The sequence below is a fragment of the Eupeodes corollae genome, chromosome 3, assembly GCF_945859685.1.
Source record: "Eupeodes corollae chromosome 3, idEupCoro1.1, whole genome shotgun sequence".
NCBI classification, from domain to species: Eukaryota; Metazoa; Arthropoda; class Insecta; order Diptera; family Syrphidae; genus Eupeodes; species Eupeodes corollae.
Window position 1 is genome coordinate 25,795,997 of NC_079149.1, and position 25,643 is coordinate 25,821,639.

The following is a 25,643-nucleotide window of genomic DNA, read 5'->3' on the forward strand; positions in this document are numbered from 1 at the left end:
TACTTATACTTACTTACTTACTTAAGGTGGCGCTACAGCCCGGGGCGGACCTAGTTCCAACCAACAATCGTCTCCAGCCAGCTCGGTCCCTAGCTAGCTGTCTCCAGTTTCGCACGCCAAGTTGGTTGAGGTCCTCTCCCACCTGGGTGCGCCACCTGAGTCGCGGTCTTCCTCTACTGCGCCGTCCTTCGGGATTGGATTCGAAGACCTTTCAGGCTGGAGCGTTGGTGTCCATCCGCTCTACATGACCTAGCCATCTAAGCCGTTGGACTTTAATTCTGCTAACTAGGCAAAGTGTCGCTGTACAGCCCGTAAAGTTCGTCGTTATATCTTCTCCTCCATTCTCCGTCGATGCATACGGGACCAAAAATCACCCGAAGAATTTTTCTCTCGAAGCATCCTAAAACGCTCTCATATTTCTTTGACAGGGTCCAGGTCTCAGCGGCATAGATGAGAACTGGGATGATGAGTGTCTTATAGATGGTGATTTTAGATGCTCGAGAGAAAACTTTACTTCTCAATTGCCTTCTAAGTCCAAAGAAGCAGCGATTTGCAAGAGTTATTCTTCGTTTGATTTCAGCGCTGGTGTTGTTGTCGGTGTTTATAGCGGTCCTTAGATAGGCAAAGTCCTTAACTACCTCGAAGCTATAGCTGTCCATGGTGACGTTTTGTCCAAGACATCGTTGTTCAGTGTACTTTTTTGATGATAGCATATACTTGGTCTTCTACGCTGCCGTCGCAATGCTCAAAAACGCTCCACCGACATCACGCTTTGATCTTCCAATTATGTCTATATCATCTGCGTATCCGAGTAATTGGATAGACCTTTGGAAGATTGCGCCTCTAGTGTTGACGGTTGAGTTTTGCACAATTCTTTCCAGAACGATGTTGAAGAAGTCGCATGACAGTGCATCGCCTTGTCTAAAACCTTTTTTGACATCAAATGCATCGGTAAGATCTTTTCCGATCTTGATAGAGCAGCGTGCATTCTCCATTGTCATTCTGCATAAACGGACAAGTTTGACAGGGATGCCAAAACTAGACATTGCTCGGTAGAGCTCTTCCCTATAGATGCTGTCATACGCGGCTTTAAAATCTCTAAAAAAGAGAAGTTGGGTATCAATTTGAAGCTCCTGAGTTTTTTTCAAGATCTGCCGTAGTGTGAATGTTTGATCGATCATGGACTTTCCTGGTCTGAAGCCACACTGATAAGGACCTATTAGGTTGTTGACGAACGGCTTCACATAATACAGCACAGAGGATCTTATATGTAATGTTAAGGAGACTAATGCCTCTGTAGTTGGCGCAATTTAGAGGGTTTCCTTTCTTATGTATTGGGCAAACTATGTTAAGATTCCACTCATCGGGCATGCTTTCTTTCGACCATATTTTGCAGATGAGTTGGTGCATGCTCCTTACCAAGTCCTCGCCTGCTGCTTTGAATAGTTCGGCAGCGATGCCGTCACCTTTGTTTGACTTAAGTTTAGATATAGCTATCTTGACTTCGTCAAGGTCGTGTAGGCGGAATTGTTGATCTGCGTCGCCGAGGTTGAGTGGTTTTATCTCCTTTACAGCGGAATTCAGTTCGTCATCGCCGTTATATAATTTTGAGAAGTAACCTGCCAAAAACTGTTGACAGTTGAATCTCTGATTCAATGAGGACATACATTTACGCCAGCAGCGGAAGGTGGAGTACAAAAATATTTACCTTAGTCAACTAACGCCGATCTCTTGACTGGTATCTTACTTACTAAAGCCTCTTTGACATTATTCAAAGAAGACCTTATGAAATGTTTATTGACATTAACATCATCAATTCGATTATGTCACTCAAACATCGTCGTAAAGTTTCTTGTATGACTCTTTTTACCGTTATTTTAAAGAAGTATGCGATTATGCTCTAGTGAAATAGCCTTCCTTTTAAGCTATTTAAATGTAATACTCGCGCTTCTAGGAATGCCCATCAGTTTAACATTTATCCCAACTTTGGTCGTACTGTGAAGTACAGAGATTAATTTCTTTGCGGTACTACACGAATGTGGAATTCCTTACCACACTCTACCTTCCCTGTTATTGGAATGTTCAAGAATTCAAAATCAACCTGCAGCGACACCTCTTATCCAAACCTTTTCTTTTTTCCTAATGCTAGTAATGTGTCTTTGGCATATATGTATAAGGATAATAATTTTGTTAAATATTTTACCCCTGGTTAAGTTATTTAACTCACCAACTTCAATTATCTGAGCCAAGCTTAACCGTTGCGACGCGTACGTTATAAATTGTATTTTGCAACAAATCTGTAAGAACTTAAACCGTGATTAGACCTCTGTTTATCTGGGGAAACAAGAGAGTTGAAATTTCTGAACAACGTGCCATATTACTATTTGAATTTTTGTCATTTACGATATTTGGCCAGTTTATGTTTCTAAGATATCAGAGATTCCCCTATTCTCAGAAATATAAACAAAATTTCTCACTTTTGCTGTTAGAAATTTGAGAATAGAAAATATCAAGATCGCACAGTTCAAAAAGGAAGAAATGAAAAGCTAGTTTGACTTCTAGGTGAGAATAAATAGTGAATTGTGTTTATATTCTGCGCTGTCAATTCGTCAAAAAATCTCTCTCAGAAATCTTAGAAATATAAACTAGCCAAATGGATTACAAGTCTTAGCCGAGATACCGTTCGAACAGATCGAAAGTAAAAAGAACGAGATGTTGCGACTCGTATATTGACTTTGATTCAAAAAACACATAAAATTAGTCAACTCCATTCATGCATTCCAAACACACCTCATGTCAAAATCGTTCTTATGCCCATAATGCTTATTGTCATCGTTTCGACTTTGTGAACTGACGATGATGATGATGACGATTATTATGATGATGATGAAGTGACAGTGAGTGGGGCTCCCTCTGTCTGTAACATCGGTACCACAAGCCGTCAAAGTCCATCATACAGCATAACCAAACAAACAGACATTGCTCGTCTTTCGTCTTGGGATTATGATTGGGACGTGTTGAAAAAAAAGCAACAAAGCAAAGAAAAACACAAGCCACAAAACGTAAACTAACAATATTATCGGATGAAAGGTACGACCAGCAAACGATCAAAAATCAACAACAACATAAAATAAACGCAATACCCCAACAACTGATCTCGTACTCACGCCGCGAAGCGCTGCTGCTGCCCCACCAAAAAGCCGGGTTTTTATAGAATTTCCTCCTCTTTGCCTACGAGACGGCCAAAACAATCTCTCTCACTGCCACTTTTTTTTACCATCACCTCTCCACCGACCGCCACGCCACGCGGCATCCCTACAAACTGACCAAAAAGAAAAAACAAACTAAAACCATTAAGGCGCGTTCGTTGAATTCGCTGTTCGCTGTTGACTTTGCACTACCTTGAGCCGCATTCAGTTTCGATTCAACGCTGAACCTGATCGTAGGTTAACCGAACCGAATACCACACATCTCTCACTCAGAGTTCTGAAATTATTTCGGAAAGACATATCGTACCCGTACCGGCTGCTGTCTTAAATTCGAAAACAAACGTCGGACGATAGCATAATTCGGTTTAAAATTTTTGTTTGTTGTTTTCTTTCGAAATTCATCTGACGGTTGCAATCAACGTCAACTTCAACGCAACGATTTCTTTCTTTTGTTGAACTTCAAACTTAACTTCAATTAAAATTGTGAAAATTTACTCTTTAACTCTCGATCGATTGATCCAATCGTACGTGATACACTTTCGACTTCGTTGGCATTTTATAGTTTTTTATCGTGTCTTCAATTATTTATTTTGAGTGTTTTCTATTTGTTATTTTGTTGTGTGTTGTTGGTTTTATTTTATAAAATTGTTTATTTTTATAAATAAATAAATAAAAAGTGAACTGAATAAGCGTTGGGAGAGATTAAAATAAAATAAAATAAAAACAGAAGAGAAATGTCAAATGCGACAATGGAGAAACAACCAGGTGCCGCTGCAATCGATGAAGATGAAAGATGCATTAGTGGGCCACTAGAGTGGACGATATTAATAGTTGCAATTGTTTTGGGTGTTGCCCTGCTCTTGTTTATAATCAGGTATGTTTTGTCGCATAGAAACATGTGTCTAGAGCTACACAATAGTCGATAGGGAAAGTCACCAATCAAGTGTGAAAATTAAATAAATAATAAAGTGTGAATGGGGCTTTAGAGAGTAATTAAAATTTGTTTTAAGTTGGAAACACAATGCATATAAATACTTTTATACTATGCTCACTTTAACCATTGACCCTTAAAGTACTTAGAGGTCTTAAAAGTCAAACGTTATTAAATGTTCTTAATTGTTATTACCTTTTGTGAGTAATTATAATTGAAGTGAAGACATAAAACTTTCCATTTTATGATTATTTAAGGAGTTTTAAATGATGATACTTAGGTTTAGGTTTTAAGGAATGATTTTTATGTTGAAATATAACACATTTACATATTTTCTTATGTTTTGAGATATTCAATCAATAGATTGTGTTCAAATAGACGTTTTTTGATAGTTTATTATAAAAATATAGCAACAAATCTTTTGAGATAGGAACAATAATACCTAATCTCAACTTAGCATAGATAAAAATACAATCTGGGCTATTATAATGCTTCTTATTGTGAAGTAATAGTGAATAGTGTGATAGTGAATTTTAGCGAAATTGAATAATGTGCGTTTCCAGGGTCGTATGCAAAAATTCAATAGGGGAAATTATGTATTATTTTTATTTTAAAACCTTTTTTATGACAAAAAACACAATTTTGATTTTTAAGGAAATAAAAGCCCAAGAAAAACCCTTTTTTAAGGACTTCTAAGTCTTCTTGACACTACATTTAAGACTTCGATTTGCACATCATTTTATGGACATCTGGTTAATAAATGACATTTTTAAATAAATAAATAGAGGCTGAGATGCACAGATAAATTCTAATTGGTGCTTTTAAAAATATTTATACTTTTTAATTAACCAAATTGTAATTTAAGGAACTTCGAGAAACGTATGCACTCAATATTCGAAGTTAAAGCTGTTATAAATATTGATAAACTGATATTGAAATCGAAAATAAATGTTTAACAAGTTTTTAAAATATTTGGTTATAAGTTTTATTTTTTGTAAGATTGTATTGATTTTTTACAAATTTTTAGTAATAGCTTTTATTTTTGTAAAGAAACTTGATATCAATATTGTTATTCTCCACTGGATAGAATTATTTTGAAAGTGATATCATTATTTGTTCGTAAAATAATCGAGGTGACAAATGTTTTCTTTTAGTTTTGAATTCTTTTAAAAGTAAAAACCTATGTGTGGATTTTTATTTGTTAATATGTAATTTCTTATTATTATTTCCATTATTAAAAAAAGCATTTCTAAATATTTTTATGTCTTAATCTGTATAAAATTGTATTGTATAAGTGACAGCCAACATATTAATAGAACTGTCAGATGATATTCATTCGAATTCGATGATTCAAAACTGTATTAGCTGCACATTGAGAAGTTTTCAAGTTCTTTTCGAACACACTTCTTTGGAAAACATTTTTTACGCTGTTATTTTTGTTCACCAAGAAATGTTAGTTGATTTTTTTGTTTGACAGATATTTTACATTTTTTTAGCTGCATATGTTTCTAAAATCAAGTGAAATGAAATCGAAATCCACATTTAATATTCGATCGATTTCATAACTTCGAATACTTTTCGAAGTCACTTTGAGTGAAATTAAAGCTGATCAGAGATCATTAAGTAAATAATTCTGTTGATTCTCATAATTTGTATAATTTTTTATGTTTTTATTTATTTGCATTGTGTTGTTGCATATGGCAGCTCGCTGCAGATTTTTAAATATATATATCGGTTTGGAAAACACTTAATGTGTTTTGAAATGACATAAAGCCCTATCACGAATTCCATCGTAATCGCACTTAAAAATTTCAAAAGCATTTGATAGAGTCTGTCATCACGCTCTCTTATCCCAAATGCGTATTTGGTATTGATGAATCTCTTCTTTGTAGGGTTAGACATGTTTTTCTTAATGTTCAACTCAAGTAGTATTAGACGGCTTCGAATCTATAATATCCACAAAATATACGTATGCCCCAGGGCTCCGTTTTGTCTGCGACACTCTTTCTTATTTGTATGAATGATCTTTTTTATGAAACTTCTAACCAACTAAATTGTCTCTTAGCTTTTTATATTTGTTTTTAAATTCTCATTTCTGTTCTTCGATGTTGACTACCAACGGCAGCGTATGATAAGCTCATTAAATTCTGATCTTTACAGCTTTTCCCAAAAGCTAATCAAAAACCATGTAGAATTTATCACAAAATACACCCCCAATACACTGATACTTGCATAGAGGAGACTGAACAGCTTTCATTTCTAGTTATGTGCATCATAAACCATCTCGTATATGAAGTCGCCAGTTTTTTGCCGTACGGTCAAAACCGTGTAGTGTGAAACGAGCCTTACCAGACTCAATGTTTCCCACTGATTACAATGTGCAGATTTTCAAAGCCTTTCTAATTCCATTCTCCTTTCCTAATTGTTGCTCTGTGTTTAATCGGGTATTATTTGGGTATTCATATCCCCTAAAGGAGCTCACAATATTACAAAAAAATCTCTTCCGCGTTTAAACACGTTGGGCCTTACTAATAATCAAACGCTAATGTCGACTATTAGTCAACTGGAAGGTTAAAACAAAGTGCTGAGTTTTAATAAAATGATACCAATAAACAATTTAACCCTCTCACTAACTAGTCTCAAGATTTTCCCTGAATCTATTACAAAATATTCTACAAATAAGAACAAAAATTGCTAGAACTGTCAGAACTGTCAAAGATCAATTTTTTGTTATTATGCAAAAGCAAAAATATAAGTTTTGAAAAATGAGTTCAATTGACGAAGGTCTGTTTCTAGATTTTGAAATAATCGCAGAAACTTCTTCATCTCGTAAAGTGAAAATGTACAAGGAAAGGATAGATCCATTTACGAAATATGATGAAAATGAATTGTGTGGTATTTTCAAATATTTATCGTATCTACAGATTCACTAAACAAAATGCCAGATTCATCATCATAAATTACATATTGCAGTTTAAAGCCCCAAATGCGTTTATAATTGCGTTTCGTTCAGTTTCAGTAGGAATGAAAAACAGAGTATACAACATGGGTAACTTCTCCTTTTAACTGTCCCGAGAGCTTCTTTTCGATTCACATGATGGAGTATACAATTTGTCTGGTGTCGTTGTCAGTTTGGAAGAAAATGTTTCAATGTTACACTTTTGCAATGATATTAGATTAATTGCATCGAATCGTGAGTACCCCTAATAAATAAAGTACTTCTAAATTAAGTACTTCATTTTTACTTTAAGCCTAGAACGCAGATCGTGCTAAATTTTAGCTCCCATACAAAATTCTTTACCTACATTTTTGAGATAATTTTGTATGAAAGCTATAATTTAGCGTGATCTGCGTTCTAGGCTTTAGAACAAAAATCTGAAAGTGGCATATACTTATTTTGAAAAATTGGCTTATTTTTTCTCTCATATTTTTGTGTTAGGGAAATACATTATTTTAAACATAGTTTTATATTCTTGAATATCTAATTTTTGCAAAAAAAAAAATATAACTTTACTATTTTCAAAGCTTATGTGTTTGTTTTAGTCGATTCAAGCCCAATTACAAAAAGTGGGATACACCACTTTTGCATTCACAGCCTCAAATATACATTTACCAATGGAAATCGAAAAGATAACTTGAGATAAGATTTAATTATTAAATACAAATTTACGTACCATAAAACAGCACTTATGCAACACTTTTTTTTAATGCTCGACTTTAAACATGGATTTCCGTGTATTAAATTTTGACGTTTTGCTAACGCCTAAACTGGATATTAAATTCGTTATTGGTATGTGAATTTTCTAGTTATGGTTAGATTTTCTTCTATCCATAACACTAAATTTGATTATTAGTAAGGCCCGTTGAGTTCGATTTATATTAGGATGCACTTTTGTGCCCAGACACAAGACTTAATGTATTTAAATATGTAGATATCTAAGTAATTCCCACAGTGTTTGATGAATGCACGCTATAAAAACGCTCTCACTTTTCTCACACTCTAGATTTTTCTTCTCGAAAAATATCATCTAGCTTTTAGAAAAAGTTCATTTATCAAAAGTATAACACAACCAATGTATTTTTTATGCTAACAAGTTTTTCATACTTTTCAAAATATTTTAATTTTTTAAAAATTAACATAATGTATTTTTAAAATCGTTATTCTAGCTCTTCATGTTTTGACAGTTAAAGAATATCAATTTCTTCAGTTCCTACATCAAAGGGAAAATCAAACAAACCTTTTGCCATACGACTCATTTCAATCAAACACTTCCTCTTCCCATAAGTCTACTAATCCACCATTCAACCACAAAACAGCGATTTGCAACTTTTTGTCCCCTTAATCTTTCTTTCAACATCAAGTTCAACATTAAACCCTAAAGTTCATCTTAAAACAACAAAATCTGAACAATACCCTCGAGGTTAACAATATACAATAAAATATAATAATTTACTGTAAACCTCAACCGATTTAGCTACTTTCTGTGCCCTGTGGTGGCACTACCTGTATAAGAAAAGAAACAATGTTATAAATTGCAACACGTTCAGCGCCATCTAGGTAGTGACAGATAGCGATGGGTTGGTTGGTATTTGCTTTTTTCTATTCAAATTTCACATCCGATCCAAACATGAACTCTATCGACATCGACAGTTATGTGATTTCCTTTTACCAAACCATCCGCTATGCGATAACCCGCCTCCTGCCCGCTATATCATTTAAATCTAAAGCTGTGAAACGCTCCGCTCGTACAACGTTCAACAATAACCAACAACACGCCTAAAAAATATAAATTGTACCTCTCGTCTTTCGTCTTTTGATATGAAAATATTTACACGTTATAATTTAGTCGATCGTGTAAGAAGAGAATGGAGCGGCTGGCGATATAGCTTGGCGGCTCGAGCGAACCGTCGAAGACGACGACGACCATCGACTTGGCTGATGTTTGGATGGATTTTTAGCTTGGAATTCAAAAAAAGCATGAAAGTAAAAATGAATAAAATTCAGATTCAAATCAATTATGTACGAGCGTTTTTCTTTTTCTTCTTTCTCTTTGGTGGAATGGAATGTGACGAACGCGACGATCGAAAGACTGTATCGAAGTCTTGTGTTGTAAATCTTTTTCCTTCCACCATCATGAAACGAGGTAAAGAAAGAAAGTAAACCTGAGTTCTTCGTTTTCTGAGTTCTTCATTTAAGCTACCAGCTCAGCTACCATTATTCCATCCAGCCCGACCGCCATCACCAACCGTCTACCGCTAACCGAACGACGCGACGCACGACGGAAGTTGTTTTGCAGTAGAAGAAAGAGCTGAGGAAACACTATGTTGTATCCGTTTGGCGGTAGCGGCATGGCGGCGTTTAACCCAGATTCAGATTCAGTTTAGTGCGCGAATCAGACGACACGACACACGAAAACTGTACCGTATTGTGTACTTTATATATTATTGTTATTACAGTGTTGTGGCACATTATTGTTTTTGTTGCCCGCCCGAAGTATCGCGTGGAATTGAGGTAGTACCGCCTTTTGAAGAAAAAATCAATTTAGACCATAGTTTTTGAACTCAGCCCGTTTTGAACTCTGTTCGTTCACACTTTTACCGTCAAAGTCAGTTGGAGTTACAGTACATGTTGCCAGAAGTAGTTGTGTACTTTGTTTGGTGTTGGAGTAGCGGTAATCAACTGCCAAATCACTGTCAAATAGCGCGCATTGGTACAATAATGATTTCAAATTTCTTCAGGTAGGTGGCGCTCGTGCAATGTCTTCTTTTTTATTTTATTATTAAAAATAATATTAATATTGTTTCTCCTTGGGCTTGGTGTTTTTATTGTATTTTTATTTTGTATTGAAAAGAAAGTTTATGTGAGTTGCTCATAAATTGGACTGCAAAAGACGAGTGGGTTCCATATGAAGCTGTCAGAAGGCAGTATCGGCAACGGCCGTTGTAGCGGTACAAATAAAGTTAAGACAATGCATTACCATAGCTAGTAGTTGAGGAGGTACACGAGTAGAGTAGAGTACTATATAATTATAAAACAATAAGTTCCAACATCTTCTTCTTATTGTTTGTTAGATGATGATGATTTTATTTTATGGGTCATGTTCGTGTAGATTTGTTTTTCTTTTTTTTTTTTAAATTACACGAGTAGATGCACTTTATGGAAATTTTATTGCTTCTGTGGTTGTTTTTTCTTTGTTCCTACTTTTTCAAGCTCTTTGACTTAAGAGATATTTAAGATCCGACCTACCGAAGTCGAAATGAAAAGTGAAATCATTAAAAGTGCATTTTATATTAAAGAAGATAATCTTAAAACTTTTATTTTTAATGATATTCATTGGGTTTTCACTATGGCGTATAATTTCGTGGTTTTAGGTATTTGTTATGAGGTGAAGATTGAAGTCGTTTTTGTGGTTTATCTTTTTTTTTTATTTTTTAATGTGTCTGTCTAATTAAAAATTATGAAGTTATAAATCAAAGACGTTTTTAAATGGTAATCACTTTGATTGAGCTTTGTGGGTTGAAGTTTTTAGCAGTTTTCAATAAAGAGTTTTGTGGGAAATATTTAGAATTTGTATATTTTGTATGTTTCCGTGAATAAGTCTTACATCTTAAGTTGGAATTTATGCACTCTTACTTTTATGACACGATAATTATTGATATCACTGATAAAGTGTACAATTTGGAGTTTTTTGTAGAAGATTTTTCTATTGAGCATCTAGAACTTAATGCTATACATTTTGACTGTCATTAACCATTAGCGACTTCTTTTAAATTAATCCGGATCCTAAATCTTATTTTTTAATGAAAATCTCCTGGAAGATTCTCAGATGTTATTGTTGGGCAATGTTAGCTCAATAAAGGCCAAGCGTCAATACCCGACATTTTAGCCACAAACGTTTTATCCATTTTTAATTGAAGGTTATTAATTATATGAAACAATCAAAACATCGAGAAAAACAACTTTTTTAAAAACAATTAATTTAGAAAACATATCTTATAGACTATGAGATGATTAATTGTTAAGGCTTGGTGTATTTGTGGGCTAAAGTTGTGTTTTAAAAAATGTCTCTTGCATAAATTGCATTGAATTTGCTTATATTATATTTGTATTTGAATGTTTACCTATAGTGATACTTTTAATTGCGTCTTTATTAAAATCACTTGCAGGGACAACAAAATTGTATTGGGATTGTATTGTACCTAACAAAAATATTGATACCACATCATTATTAACTAAGGTAGATGAGTTGGATAATATATCGAATTTTATTGTATTAGGAGGAGATTTCAATAGTAATCTGATCTTAGAATCCTCACTGACTGAAGATTTGAAGGCTCTCAATTTACACCCAGTAAATACATCAACTCCAACACACTTTACAAGAGAATCAAATACCCTGCTGATATATTTTGTGTAAGCCACTTAAATAAGTTCTTCACTTTGACCAACTATCTGCGCCTTGTTTCTCACATCCTGATCTGCTGCACCTAACTTTTAAGTGTGAACTTTTAGTTTTTTGTATAACAGCTTTAGGAACTTTTAGTTTCTTGTATAACAGCTTTAGGGACTACAAAATTACAAATTAGTATCGCTTAGAGCCCGACTAATGTCAATTGATTGGTCTCTAATTTCATTAAAAACGACCCTACCATATACCTGAAAACCTCTTACTTATTTTTTAAATACTATTTTAACGACTGGAGTTTTTTCCACAATTTATAAAAAAAAAACAAAAATCATTCCTATACCAAAGAACCGTAATGAGTACCGACCCATAGCTATACTACCTTTTTTATCGAAAGTTCTTGATAAAATTTTAAACACGCAGATAGTACAATACTTGGATCAAAATGAAATGTTATGCCCAAATCAATCCGGGTTTCACTCAGCTGCACAACAGCTCTCATAAATGTAGTTGAAGAAATTAGAGAGAGTCTTGATAAGAACCATGTGTCTTTCCTCACACTTTTAGACTTCTCAAAAGCATTTTTGACCACTATATTTTATAAATTCTAGTTCGTGTCGTGTCGTGAAACTATATTTTTAATATTTATCTTTAAGGTATCAAGCAGTCTTTGCTAATAATCAAACGTCAACCTTCTTTCCGCTTAGTCGAGGTGTCCCCCAAGGATCAATTTTGGGACCTCTTCTGTTTACCATGTACATAAATGAACTGCCGTATCTAGGATTCAACTCGTCATTTCATATGTATGCTGACGACGTTAAACTTCGATATACATAGTAGACGTTCTCGGGATCTAATTGAAATGGAGGTTATGCGATAAATGAAGACCTAAATTAAGTCCTTCACTGGTCTCAATCTAATGGTCTCTGTTTAACCCCAACCAAAACAAAATGTCTTATTATTTCCAGAAACCCATTAGAAACGACGTGTTTTCCACCAATATTCCAGTTCAGTTTGTTGAATTTGCGAAAAACCCAGAAGTAGTATTCAATAGAAACCTTGCGTGGATATAAACGACAATTGAAAGAGTGTACGGAGGCTTACGAATGTTATAGACCACCCAAAAAATTACCCCAATTAAAGCAAGAATGATACTTGCTAAATCACTGCTAATTTCTCTTATTACTATACGGCTACTTTTAAAACTATATTAATGCTTCATAGTATTCTGCAAACATAAAAAAAAACATATCTTTATAGCAAAATTCAATTTCCTCGTTCAACTAGAAGTTATGATCTGACTCCATTACGCTATTCTTACCTTGTTTCTAGTCTTTAATTTTTTATACACGAGGTTCTATTAGGGAACTAGACTGCAGATTGTTCATACAAATTAAATCACTGTGTTATCGAAAATTATTTATCTTGAAGCCATTTTTGCTATACTAAAGAAATATTTAAATGTTTTACATGATTCGCCAAGGTTTGTATGGCCGAGCTGAAAATTAATAGAAGCCTACGTTCGTGAATCTTTAACCTAATTTCTCAGCTTTGAATACATTTTGTGAAAATAAAAGCAGTTGAATCTAAATAAAATACTAAGCCTTTGTCTGCTTTATCTTAAGCTTTTTACTTGTTCTTGTCTTAAACACTTTACACCTTTACAGCCTAATTAATCAACGTGGAATAACGTAGGGTTAGGTCCTATCCCATAGAATAAGTTCAAAATGTTATGATAAAAACAAAATTCCTACTAAGTGATGTTTAGTAAGCAAACCACCGAAGAAGTTGGTTTAGCGAAAGAATAATGTCCTTACGTGTCATATTTATTCTGAAATAAAAAAATAAGCAAATAATTTTTATAATAATGTTGGGCAATCAGCTATCAACCAACTAAAAAAGCAAAATATACAAAACCAAGTATGATCCAGCGAAAATGCTAGGACAATTTTAGGAAAAAATGTAGGAAATGTAGGCTTTCCAAGGAAAATTTAGGGAAACTTATTGCGGTTGTTAACGATAACCTAAATGGCGACACCAGAGGTGGACAAAAAAAAGACAATTGAAAAATTACAGTAACTTTGACAGAAACTTATAAACAAGAAAATTCCTAGGTGTGCTTACAGATTATCACAATTTGCTGTCAAAAGCCATACGAAAAAAAACCAAGTCTGCGGAACTTGGTGGAAATTCCAAATTATTGTAGTAGATTTTTTTAAGGAATTTTTTGTAAACGTCACTTTACTAATCCATGAACATTTTGGTTTGATTTACCCACAGCTTAACACTTATTCCCTGGTTTAGTAAACTCGCGAAATAAAGGTGGAATAAGTTTTTTTATTAAGTTGGCTGCCAAAGTTCTCCCTTTTAGTTTAGTGGAAGAAAATGCAGCAGACCCCTGTTTCTAATGCAGGTTGAAAACAAAAACCCCACCATTTTAAAACTTGACGTCAAGCTTACTTACTTAATTGAGGTGGCATTACAGTCCTGTGTGAACTAAGGCCTCACCCAATAAACTTCTCCTTCTAGCTCAGTTAGTAGCTAAATGTCTCCAGTTGTTTACTCCAAGGTGGGTAGGGTCACTTTCTACTTGGGCGATTCCACTGATCTACGTGACCCAGCCATCTCAGGAGGAGAGCTTTACTCAATTACATTTTTATCCTAAAGAAACAGCGGTTAGCAAGAGTAATTCTTTGTTTGATATCAGCGCTGGTGTTGTTTTCTGTGTTCAAAGCGGAGCCTAGGTAGAAAAAGTCCTAAACTACCTCAAAGTTACGTCTGTCAATGGTGACGTTTTGACAGAGACGTCATCGTCGGTGTTTTAGGTTCTTTCTTGCTAACAACATGTATTTTGTTTGATTTCAAGCTGGAAGTTTTAAACAAAAAATGGTTGTGGTTAAGTGTAATTTTTGCAATCAACATTTAGTGGACACAATTTTTAACTTACGATCTGGTGTTGAAAATTAAGTCCAAAAGCTTCTTAAAACCAACAAAATAAATTCAAAAACAATAATGAGAGATTTTAAGGCTACTTTTTTAAAGCTAACTGACGAAACTCAAGATTGATTTTTCAAGCCCTCATCCCCAAAATTAAAAAAAAAATTATGCTTTGAAATTATAACTAAAGTTATAAACATTTATAAACATTTTTTAAGGTAAAGACACTAAAACAATTCTGTTTGTCTGAAAGAAACTATTGTGAGTTGACTTTTAAAATAACTAAATTTTGCAAGCATCGATTCTTTGGATGTAATTTTTGACGGATATTGGTTTGAATGGATGAATGTTGGTTTTTGAGTGCTCAAGAGATTTAAAGATTTATCTGCTTAAGCACGGTCTTTGGCGTAGCCTCACAAAAAAAGCCCAGTGGTGTCAAATCGCATGATCCTGGTGGCCATTTAATATTGCCATGACGAGAAATTACGCGCCCAGGAAATGGATCTTGCAACAGAGCCGTACTCACTCAAATTTTGTGGCACATAGCACCGTCTTGTTGAATCCACATATTTTCCAAGTCTTATTATTCAATAGCAGGCAGAGACATTCGTTCCATCGTCGTTTTCGAAGAACTAAGATCCAATCACAACTCCGGACCGAAGAGCGCACCAAACATAGACTTTTTGTAATGTAATGGCAATTCTTCAATTTCTTGAGTATTCTCAGCATCCCAAATGAGGCAATCTTGTTTATACATACCCACCGAATGAGAAATGTGCTTCGTCGCTGAAAAAAAATTTGTTTGAAAAACCTCCGTTCACCGTGACCGCCTCCTGTTGTTCAAGCACCTATTTGACGTATTTACGATGTTGTAAATGGTCAGCTGGTTTCAGCTGTTCTATAAGCTTGACTTTCTATGCCGTAAGACAGTCTCAATTCCCGAGAACGACGAGAAATCGATACATTCGGGTCTTCGGCAACACAGCAGCAATATTTTCAGTAGAACGAGCAAAACAATGATGCAATATGTTTACAATATTTGTTAACAATCCAGTCTATTCGAATTTCTTTACAATTTTTCCAATTGCTTACGAACTTAGACTATTATGTTAATCATTATCTCCTCTTGATTAGTATCCGTGGTATGATGGTTAGTGCGTTGGACTGTCATGTCAGAGGTCTTCGGTTCGATCACTGCCTATCCCATCTAACGTTTTTTATCACATGTACTGCCTCTTGCGAGCAATTGACAAATTCTCCAAGAGTAATTCTTGTCATGAAAGTGCTTTCTCAAATTACCCGTTCGGATTCAGCTTAAAACTGTAAGTCCGCTCCATCCCTGACAACCGTACTCGCACTCAGGGATGGTTGAGAGTTGTAGGTCACTAGGCCTTAGTTCACTGTTGCGCCGCTCGTTGTTTTTATTGAATCTCCCCTTGAAGCAAGACATGTAGCTGTGGCAGAATCACTACTTTTGTAGAAGGTTTTAACTATCAACTGACAAAAAAAAAATGGTTTAAAAACTTAGTTTGACAGGTGTCAAATACCGGCCCTATACTTTTGAAACTGCGAAATGGATAACACGTTAAAAAACGTTACTTTGGTAATCGCTTTAAAGTTGACTTTCAACATTTCAAATTTAAAGAAGAGTATTTCATTGTTAATTTTTTTTTATGTTTATAAAAAAAATATAAAAATATATTCAATACCTTAATAAACTGAAAGGCACGCTTAAAATAATCACAATGACACCATTGCAATTGTTATTTATGCATTCAGCAAAAATTCTTCTGAACTAGAAGTCAATCAGAAATGAAAACCAATTTTATTCAAACAAACATGCATGAAATCTTAAATCAATTGGATCTGCTTAAAGCTTCCTATTTTCATTTTTTTTTTTTTGGCATACCATTCAAAAATGCCAAAACCTAATAATATTGTAATCTTCTTTGTCAAATTGTGTCATCTTCACTGACGAAACCAGAACTTTAGAAAAATATATTTTTGCGACAAAAATATCATTATGCTTTTGATTAAAACAATTTGTTCTTTTGTTGTTGTTGATTTTGTCAGCATCTGTATATTTTTAAGTCATTCATAAAAATGTTGTAAATATTTAGCATTTGGACTGAACATTTTTTCCAGCAAACAAAGCTATTAAACTTGATTACATTGGACTTTATTTAATAGCGCATGCAAAGTTTAAATGCTATAGAATACAAGTTCATTACAATATTACTTTATTTTTTGTATTGTTTTTAAAGCTTACTCAATTATTGTTTCCATATATCCAAATATATATATGTATTATACAAAACACGTTTTACGGTCGATATTACGTAAAATATTGAACTATTCATTCAAACTTGAACGTGCTTCTCATAATCGATTTATTACAGAATTGTTTATATTTTTATTCTTGATACAATTTTATTACTGCGGAATTCATGGAAAAATAGGAAGGAATAAAATATTCTCTCATGGTTGTCAATTCATAACATTAATAATTTTAGTTCATAATACTTTACGGGAATTATTCGTAATCTAAGTTATATAGGGATAGACAGTATAAACACCAAACCCACCTTCGAAGATTTCAAAATCAAAACAAAATAATAACTTTAAAATCAAAAATTTAAGTGTCAGAGTATGTTAACATCGTTTTTATTCAAGTGTTACTGATTATAATAAGCATTGCCTAATGAGCCCAGTCATGCATGCCAATTTAACTTTGTTCCACATTAGAATAGCTAGATACTTATTTTTTGTCATTAAAATCGTTTGAAACATGAACTTATTTTTAGAAACAAAAACAAAACAAAAAACTATATTTCATTTGTAATTTTCAACACTGTTATTTTTGTTTGAAAATATGTTTTTCTATTAAAGTTTATGGCTCGTATGATGGATTTTAATCACTTCCTATTATTTATTAACCTTTAGTTTAATATCAATAAATCTGCTACATGCTGTGGAACCTAATGAGACTGAGTGTCATACTAAAAACAAGGTTCTTAAGGAATTTATGACACAATGACAATGTTATGTGCAATAATGTTATTGTTATTGACAATGTTATGTAAATAATGTTTAACATTCAATAATTTGTCGTGTGCCAAAAACGCATTTTTTGAATTAGTCGTAGAAATGTTTCAATGACATTGAAATGCAACAACAATACGTTCTAAAATTTGTTGTTTGTTTAATTCTTACGATTGAATAAATATAAGTGTGTCTGATTTGTTTGTAAAATAAAATCATTTATAACAATAGAAAAATAATTTAATTTTGGTGACAATAACGTAACCCTTAAATGAAGCCATTTCATGAAAACTACATTTTGTCGTAGTTCTATTAAAAGTCCCTAAGTAAAATGTTTCGAATTTAACAAATTTATGTGATTTTAACTCTTTATAATTAAATATAAAATTAATGTAGAGCTTAGGGAGTTTTGACAGTAAATAGGTTTAGCCCTTTGCATAAACTTGGCGTATTTATCTTATTTTTGATAAAAATTGATTAAGGGACTTTTCATAGAAATAAATAAAATAAATTAGGTGGCGCAACAGACCATGAAGAACCAGGGCGTAGTGACTTACAACTCTCAACCATTCCTTTGTGTGAGTAATGCTGTCAGAGATTTCTGACTTTTCATAGAACAACGACTATTATTCTTGGTTCATTGAGGGTAATTTACTTTTGTTTCAATGAAAATGTAAAGTATACGCCCAAGTGTACCATTAACTTTCTATCGTAGTTTAAAAAGTGAATAAAAGAAAATAATGGTTTGGTTAAGAATGTTGTTAGGAACTTTATGTTTTCTAAAGAAATCAATAGTTTTCTTTAAATCTCAATTGAACTAAACCGAATCAAGGGTACGTACTTACATCAAACACTTGCATCAAATAAACTATATATCTTAAAATTCTAGATTATATATGTACCACTTACCAGCTCCTGTGTAACGATCACATCAGAGCTGTTGAAGCTTAAGTCACTTTCTAGCTTAAGTTGGACCTAAGCAACCTAGTTAGTGGCTTATGAATTAAGAAAAATAGAATTCCTAAGTCCGCTAGTGACTGATAAATACAAAAATTTAAATCACAAGTAACTTAATGGTTTAAGAATTAAACAAAAAATAATTGTCTAATCATGAGCAAATAACAGACCTTTGAATTAGAAAAAATGTAATTCATAAGGTAGTTGGTAGATTGGAAGTTCTCTTTTTGCTGAGTTAAACCACCTGACTCAGTCAGTTGACGAGCTAACTCGGATTCCTGACGTTGCAGGTCAATCCGCCAATACTCTAGACTTGTTTCTTACTTCTGATCCTAATAAATATACTGTCAGTGTATTATCGCCTCTAGGTACAATAGACCATTGTGTCATATCTGCAAATTTCTCATGCCAAAAAACGCAAATTAAGGTTAAAACCCCTACGAGAACCGTTTTGCCAACTGGGACGGTCTCAATGAATTCTTCAGGAACATTAACTGGTCACTATGCTTCCTCGATAGTGACGTGGATCCCAGTGCAGATATGATTACAAACTTAATTCTTTGCGGAATGAGAAATTTTATCCCGAATAGGGTAAACTCTATCAAACCCAAAGAAAACTCATGGTTTGATTCGAGCTGTAAAGAGGTTATTAGGATCAAAAATGTAAGTAAGATTATTGCACTTGATATTTCAAAAGTATTTGATAGAGTTTGGCATCAAGCTCTCTTATCGAAAATGCGTGCATTTGGTATTGATGAATCCCTTTTTCGTTGGGTTAGAAATTACCTTTCGGACCGTTCAATTCAAGTAGTATTGGACGGGTTCAAATCTCATATTCACAAAATAAACGCTGGTGTGCCCCAGGGCTCCGTTTTGTCTCCGACGCTCTTCCTCATTTTTATAAATTATCTTTTGTCTGAAACTCCTAACCCACTAAATTGTTTCGCGGATGACAGTACCCTCAGCTTTTCATATTCGTTTTCAGATTCTCATCCTTTTTCTTCGGATGTGGACTACCAACGGCAGCGTATGATAAGATCATTAAATTCAGATCTTGACGGCATTGTTCAATGGGGAATCAAAAACCGTTTAGAATTTAATGCTTCGAAAACTCAATGCTGTCTACTGTCGCAAAAGCGTAACCCTCCTCCAATGCCACTATCCATGAGTGGTACTTGCATCGAGGAGACTGAATAGCTATCAGTCCTAGGTATGTGCAATACAAACAACTTGTTGTGGAGTGATCACATATTTGACATCACCAAAAATGCTGCTAAGTGTTTAGGTTTACTCCGACGATGCATATATTCGTCCAAAACTTGAGTACAATTCCTATATTTAGGCAGGTACTCCTATAACCCACTTGAGTCTCTTGGACAGAATTCAAATGAGAGCTCTAAAAATAATAGGTGACCATTGTCTAACTGAAACTTTTGCATCTCTCGAGCACCGTCATAAGGTTTCATGTCTCTCATTATTCTATCGCTACTTCCATAAGCAATTCTTTAATGAAATAGGCAGTTGCATTCCTCTCCTCAAACAATTCAACGGTACTACTCGTTCTTTTAGAAATACCCATCAGTTTACCCTTGAGCCTAATTTCGGTCGTACTGTTAAGTTCAGAGATTCTTTTTTTAGTCGCACTACACGAATGTGGAATGCTTTACCAGACTCAATATTTCCCGCTCATTACAATATAAAAAAAAAATAGTCATCTGCAGACTTATGATTTAATAATTTTCTAATTAAAAAATTCGCAATAATGGATCTTTAACGTGTTGTAGCTAAAAATACCCTAAGATTCTTGAGTTTCCCCCTTTAGTTACTTAAATATGGTCAAAGCTTGAGTATGACCTCCAAATTTAAGCTGGACTTCCTTAAGTTTTTCAGAACACTAAGAATTTTTGGTGACAATATTATCGTTGATTATTTTACGTCACTTGAACACCGGTTTTAATTTCTCTTGTGTCTAAAGTTATTTGGACGGATTACGCTCAAGTAATATAACCAGCTGTATTTCTCCACTTAAGAAAACTTAAGCGCCTCTAGAAATGCTCATCAGTATACCGTTAAGCTCAACTTCGTTCGTACTGCCTTGTAGAAAGATTCGGTCTTTAGCCGCACCACACGAACGTGGAATACTTTCTCATACTTGATCTCTCTTTTTTACTGCTATATTTAGTACTTCAACACTAATATCTAAAAAAGCCTCCTTTCAAAGAATTTCTCTCTTTCCTAACGCTAGAATTGCAAAAAATGGTTTAGTTTCTTACCATCAAGAGAATAAAATACCCAACCGGTATCGAATTTGATGTTTCGAAAATCCTATTTTGTGTAAAGGAAATTGATTTTTTTGTAAAAATCTATGAACTTTGATGCCTCAACGAATGAAAGCTTTTATATGTACATACATAGATGAAATTGTAGTTCAGTAAAGAAATTTCGAATTTTCTTTTTATTTAGCAGTTAACTAAATCTTCTAAAATTGTAATCCTTTCCTTGCTTATATACTTATTTAATACTTAAAATTAAAACACGTAATAAGAGTATCAGTTCGTGAAAAATGTAGAAGACAAACCTAAAACTGTAACAGGAATATAACATTTTGATAAAATTTAAGAACAGATCTTTTAATTTTAATAAAATGTACTAAAAGTAAAAGTGTTTTGAGGTAGAAAGATGCTTAAATCGTTTAAAATTAACTTCATCATTTTTAAATGATAATACCTAAGCAAAACAACTTTTAACTTATACATAATGGTCAAACAATTTGTACTGTTCCTGACTCATTTGACCACGTAATGTCTAACAACTTCTTGGAAGGATTTTCAATAACTTTTAAGTTAAATTCCAAAAACAATAAATAATATTGTTCAACATCGACAATTGCGACAGGTGACAAATAACAATTTTTAATTAACAACTTGACAGTTGTCAAAATCGTTTCCATAAATATTTGATAATATTGTAGAATTGTAGAAAATACCGGACAATTGTCATTTTTTAGTTTAAAAAAAAAAAAATTGTCATGAGAATGAATTGTGAAGTATTTTTCCACAATTGTCAAGAATATTTATATAAAATTAGTACTGACAATTCTTTTATGATATGAATCAAAATTCTAAGTCTGAGAAATTTGTTGAATTATCACGTGTCAATTTTTATGAAATTGGGTCCTGGTCTCATAAACCAATATTTTTCTTGTCCACAAGCAAAATATATTAATTCGATTTCGACTTTGATTTCCTGAATTTTATTAAAAATGTTTTGATCTTATCTGTCTTCGTGTATGTACAGAGCAATTAAGGAGAGCTCAAAAAAAGTAAATAATTTTCTCATTAAGATTTCAACTTCAAAATGTAAAAACATAAACAAAAAAAACAATATTATTAAAAGACTATGTAGACAAGTCTAATCAAATAAAATTTCCTGTTTTTTGATGGCACTAAATCAATTTTATAATATTTTGCTAAAATTGGAAAACAAAACAACCAAAAATATTTATTTTTCCAAAGTTCACTCACAAATAAAGAAGTAAGAAACATACTTATAAGTAATCAATAGGTTAGCAAAAAAAAGCACCACTTATATGACTAAAAGTTTATTATATGACTTCTCTTAGAAAAAAGAAAGACAATAATAAAATTATTATTTTATTTTGAAATTACCGGAAACACATACATATCTTCAAATAACTGGTTTTTATTATTAGATTGTTGATTTAGAAGTTTAAACAAAATTCTTAGAAGTGTTATTATTTTTTCCTGATTGTAATCTTTGAATATAAATTTAAATATTTGTATAGGGTATAGGTACTGTTAGAATGAAGCATTTTTGAATGAAACAATAATTAATATAAACTTGTTTTTTTCTTTCTGTTTTTACTGACCCAGGTAAATATCCTAAACAATATGTTGACAAAAAGTGACTAATCCAAAATAAATCCAGTTTTAGACAACCAAAGTTCTAACACATAACTGTTTAAGAGTGTAATAAATTCAAGAAAATTGAATTAACTTGGTCAGAAACAAAAGGCAATAGCAGCTCTATTTATCTTTTCTTCTGGGTAGAAAATAGTGTCAAATTTGTACAAACTAAATTATTGTATGGAACCATTTGTTTTAAATGATACAATTCATAGTCAACTTCTGAAATAGTTACTTCAGGTTGAGAGCCTAGGATCAAATGATTTCAATCGATAGCTCACATTTTGGAACTGAAAACAAAAGTATAGGGTTTAAATATTTTCAACTTCTCATAGAAAGTTATTGCAATCGTTCCGATTTGTCAAATCGCAGATTTTTAGAGAGATGTCTCTGTGTGACGGGAAGCTTTTTTCGTCATCTGCATCTCAAGAACAAGAAGAGTTACCGACTTCAAATAAATTTAGTTATACAAATAATAACACAGTACAAATCGAGAAGGTGTTTCTTTTACTGTCACAACTTTAATTTTAGTTGAATCCCATTATCTTACCAACCAATGAAACTAGCGGCTTGAATTAAATTTTATTATTAATAAATAAAAACACTGAAAAGAATTTTTTGATACCTACAATATTTCGCGAACTAGAAATGGTATTTACTTCAAACAAATTTTATATAACAATGAATAACGTTTTAAACATCAGGTATTTAAAAAAAAAATGTTTTCAAATATAATAACCAAAAAAAGTGACTGCTAAAAATTGTTAGAACTATTCAGGCAATAATTTAAATTATAGACAAAATCGTTAGCAATATTATGTAATGATTTTGATAAAACTTAATTGAAAAAAAATAAAATCATTTCAGAACCAAAATTTGGTTAAAAAGGATTTTGGAATTGAATATCTCGATATTTATATAATTTTTGAGAAAAATTCAATTTTTTGTCAAAAAACCAAAACCTCAATACAAACAGACTACTGACTTAAAGCTTTCTTCATCTTATACAAAGTCTTGTTTTTAATATTTTGTAAAGTTATTACCGATTGAGAGAAAAATTAAAATCTGAAACTGAAAATACTAAAAATTACTAGAAAATAAATTAAAGTTAAATATCATACAAATAAAAGAAGATACTGACTTCCAAATTGTTTTATGCCACAGAATACATCTTTACATAAAACAGCTGAAACTTTAGTTTAGGATTGCGTATCTTACTTACGTATGTAATTACTTAAATTGGAGCTACAGTGCGGACAGAACCTAAGCCTGGTAAAGTCCGTTCGTCGTTGCTTCTTCTACTCCACTCTCCATCTATGCAGACGTGACCAAAAATCAAATGAAGAATTTTTCTCTCGAAAGCTCCTGAGACGCGCTCATCTTTCCTTGACAATATCAAAAATACTCCATTACCAAGATCGGAATCTCAGACTGACATTTCGGTTTGCCTACAAGCTAAGTACACATTAAATGTGAGAAAGTGTGCGTGAAATGATGCAAAAACCAAACACATTCTCACATTTAGTGTTTCGGCCCATCAAAATGCTTCATTATAGTCTGCAAGCACATCTAAATACTTTATTTTGAATGTTTTATGGCCTCGTTCAAAAGCTAAACAATCGTAACTAACAGAATCTGAAGTGCTGACATGGTCTTAAATTGGAGGATTTGTATAGCTTTTTAATTTCAATCTAAATAAATGTTGTTAATTACCAAATACGTATTTAATGATTTATTAGTGCTGGTTTTTATTTACTTAAATTATTTGCGAACGCAATATGAGCTGCAACTGGTTAAGTATATTTGGAAATGGACAAAAGTGTAACACAATACTTTGTAAAACGACAAAACAGACAATTTTTTCAGGTGTAGTTGGCTTAGAGCATTTTTTGGCGAAGTTAGAAGTTCAGGTGGAAACAATAGGCGGATGCCTCCGTATTTCTTTGTACAGACAATGCTATCATACTTGTGAAGTTCCATTGCCAACTTTAGCTAGTTTAGATTCCTCAATTAAATTAGTATTTTCATCATTTAAGCAGTTCGATAATTGCAAGACCAAATTTTAGTTTTGTTTGTTGCAGGAATATTACTGAAAATTTCTTTTTGAGGGACTATGTTAGAGTTAGAATTTCGTTTGTAGTTAGATTTTGAAATACAAATTTGAGGTAACCATGTTTTAAAAATAAGTTGCTTTGTGTAAAGCATTTTTAATGTATAGCAGCACTTTTATTAAACATACCCTTTAAACAATAATAAGTTAACTTGAACTTTGGTAACTAAACATTTTTACGGAATGAATGAAAATTATATTTTGCGTTAAGCTGTGAGAATTCACTAAAAAAAACTGTTTTACGTCAACAATAAAAATTAATGTCGATTATTTGATCTATTAAATGAGTTGTACATGAATTTAGAACGATTTTTTCACGTTTTCATTTTGTGATATTTGTCAAAATTTTCATTTTATTTGTTCTGCATTTATTCAACAGGTTCGCTAGAATCGTTCTGATTAGTTTTTTAAAACATTGGTGTTCCTTTGATGCAAGTTTTTTTTTTATAGCAAACACATGTATGCATCCATCAATCAAGAATGTTATGGATAAGGTATTTTTCGATTACAACTCTTTTTGTAAACTTAACATTTATTAATAAAATGGAATTGAAGAATAGTTGCAAGCTTAAATCATTAAAAACAAACTATAAATATACTTGAATTAGTTAAATTAATACAGATTTTGATTACTTGCAAAAAAAATATTTCGGCCGTTCATTAATGAAAATTTATTAGAATTCATTACAAAAAAATTGCGCTGGCACCCTTAATTTGATGGTTCTTCGAACGCAATACAATACAATAATTCGAGGTTAGTTATCAAATTTAAAGAATTTCGTAGTGATTACTCTAAATTAGTGAATTAATTACAATAAAGTGATGTTTAACATGCTTAACAAAAATGTACATTGGTTCGCTATCAACAAAATGATTGCAAAATTAAAGCTTAAAACTGACTTTTTCATCGAAAAAAGGAAAAAGAAAAACCTGAAAAAACATATTAACCTCCCCATTTTGTTTTTGCTTTGCAAAGTGCCGCTAGCCCACGGCATCGTTTTTTTTTGTTTGTTTTCACATCTATTCATGGACTAATTGTCAAAATTACAAACACAACAATGTAAACAAACGGGTTTGGGAGAGTGAAACGTACGAAAGATTCCGATCTTGGTAAATGGAGTATTT

At 32.8% G+C, this 25,643-nt stretch overlaps 1 protein-coding gene across 2 annotated transcripts in view; it reads left to right on the forward strand.

Moving 5' to 3' along the window:
- Positions 1-3,401: 3,401 nt before the first annotated feature.
- The window catches only part of LOC129951003 (retinol dehydrogenase 12), a 39,418-nt gene continuing 17,176 nt past the window's right edge, over positions 3,402-25,643 (forward strand). The window contains exon 1 of one of the 2 annotated variants that reach the window (XM_056062989.1): positions 3,402-4,083. In XM_056062989.1, the coding sequence (XP_055918964.1) occupies positions 3,944-4,083 (140 nt within the window). In that variant the 5' untranslated portion in view covers positions 3,402-3,943. Of the gene's footprint in view, positions 4,084-9,844; positions 9,880-25,643 lie in introns of those variants that run through there. The other variant, XM_056062990.1, reaches the window with a different exon arrangement.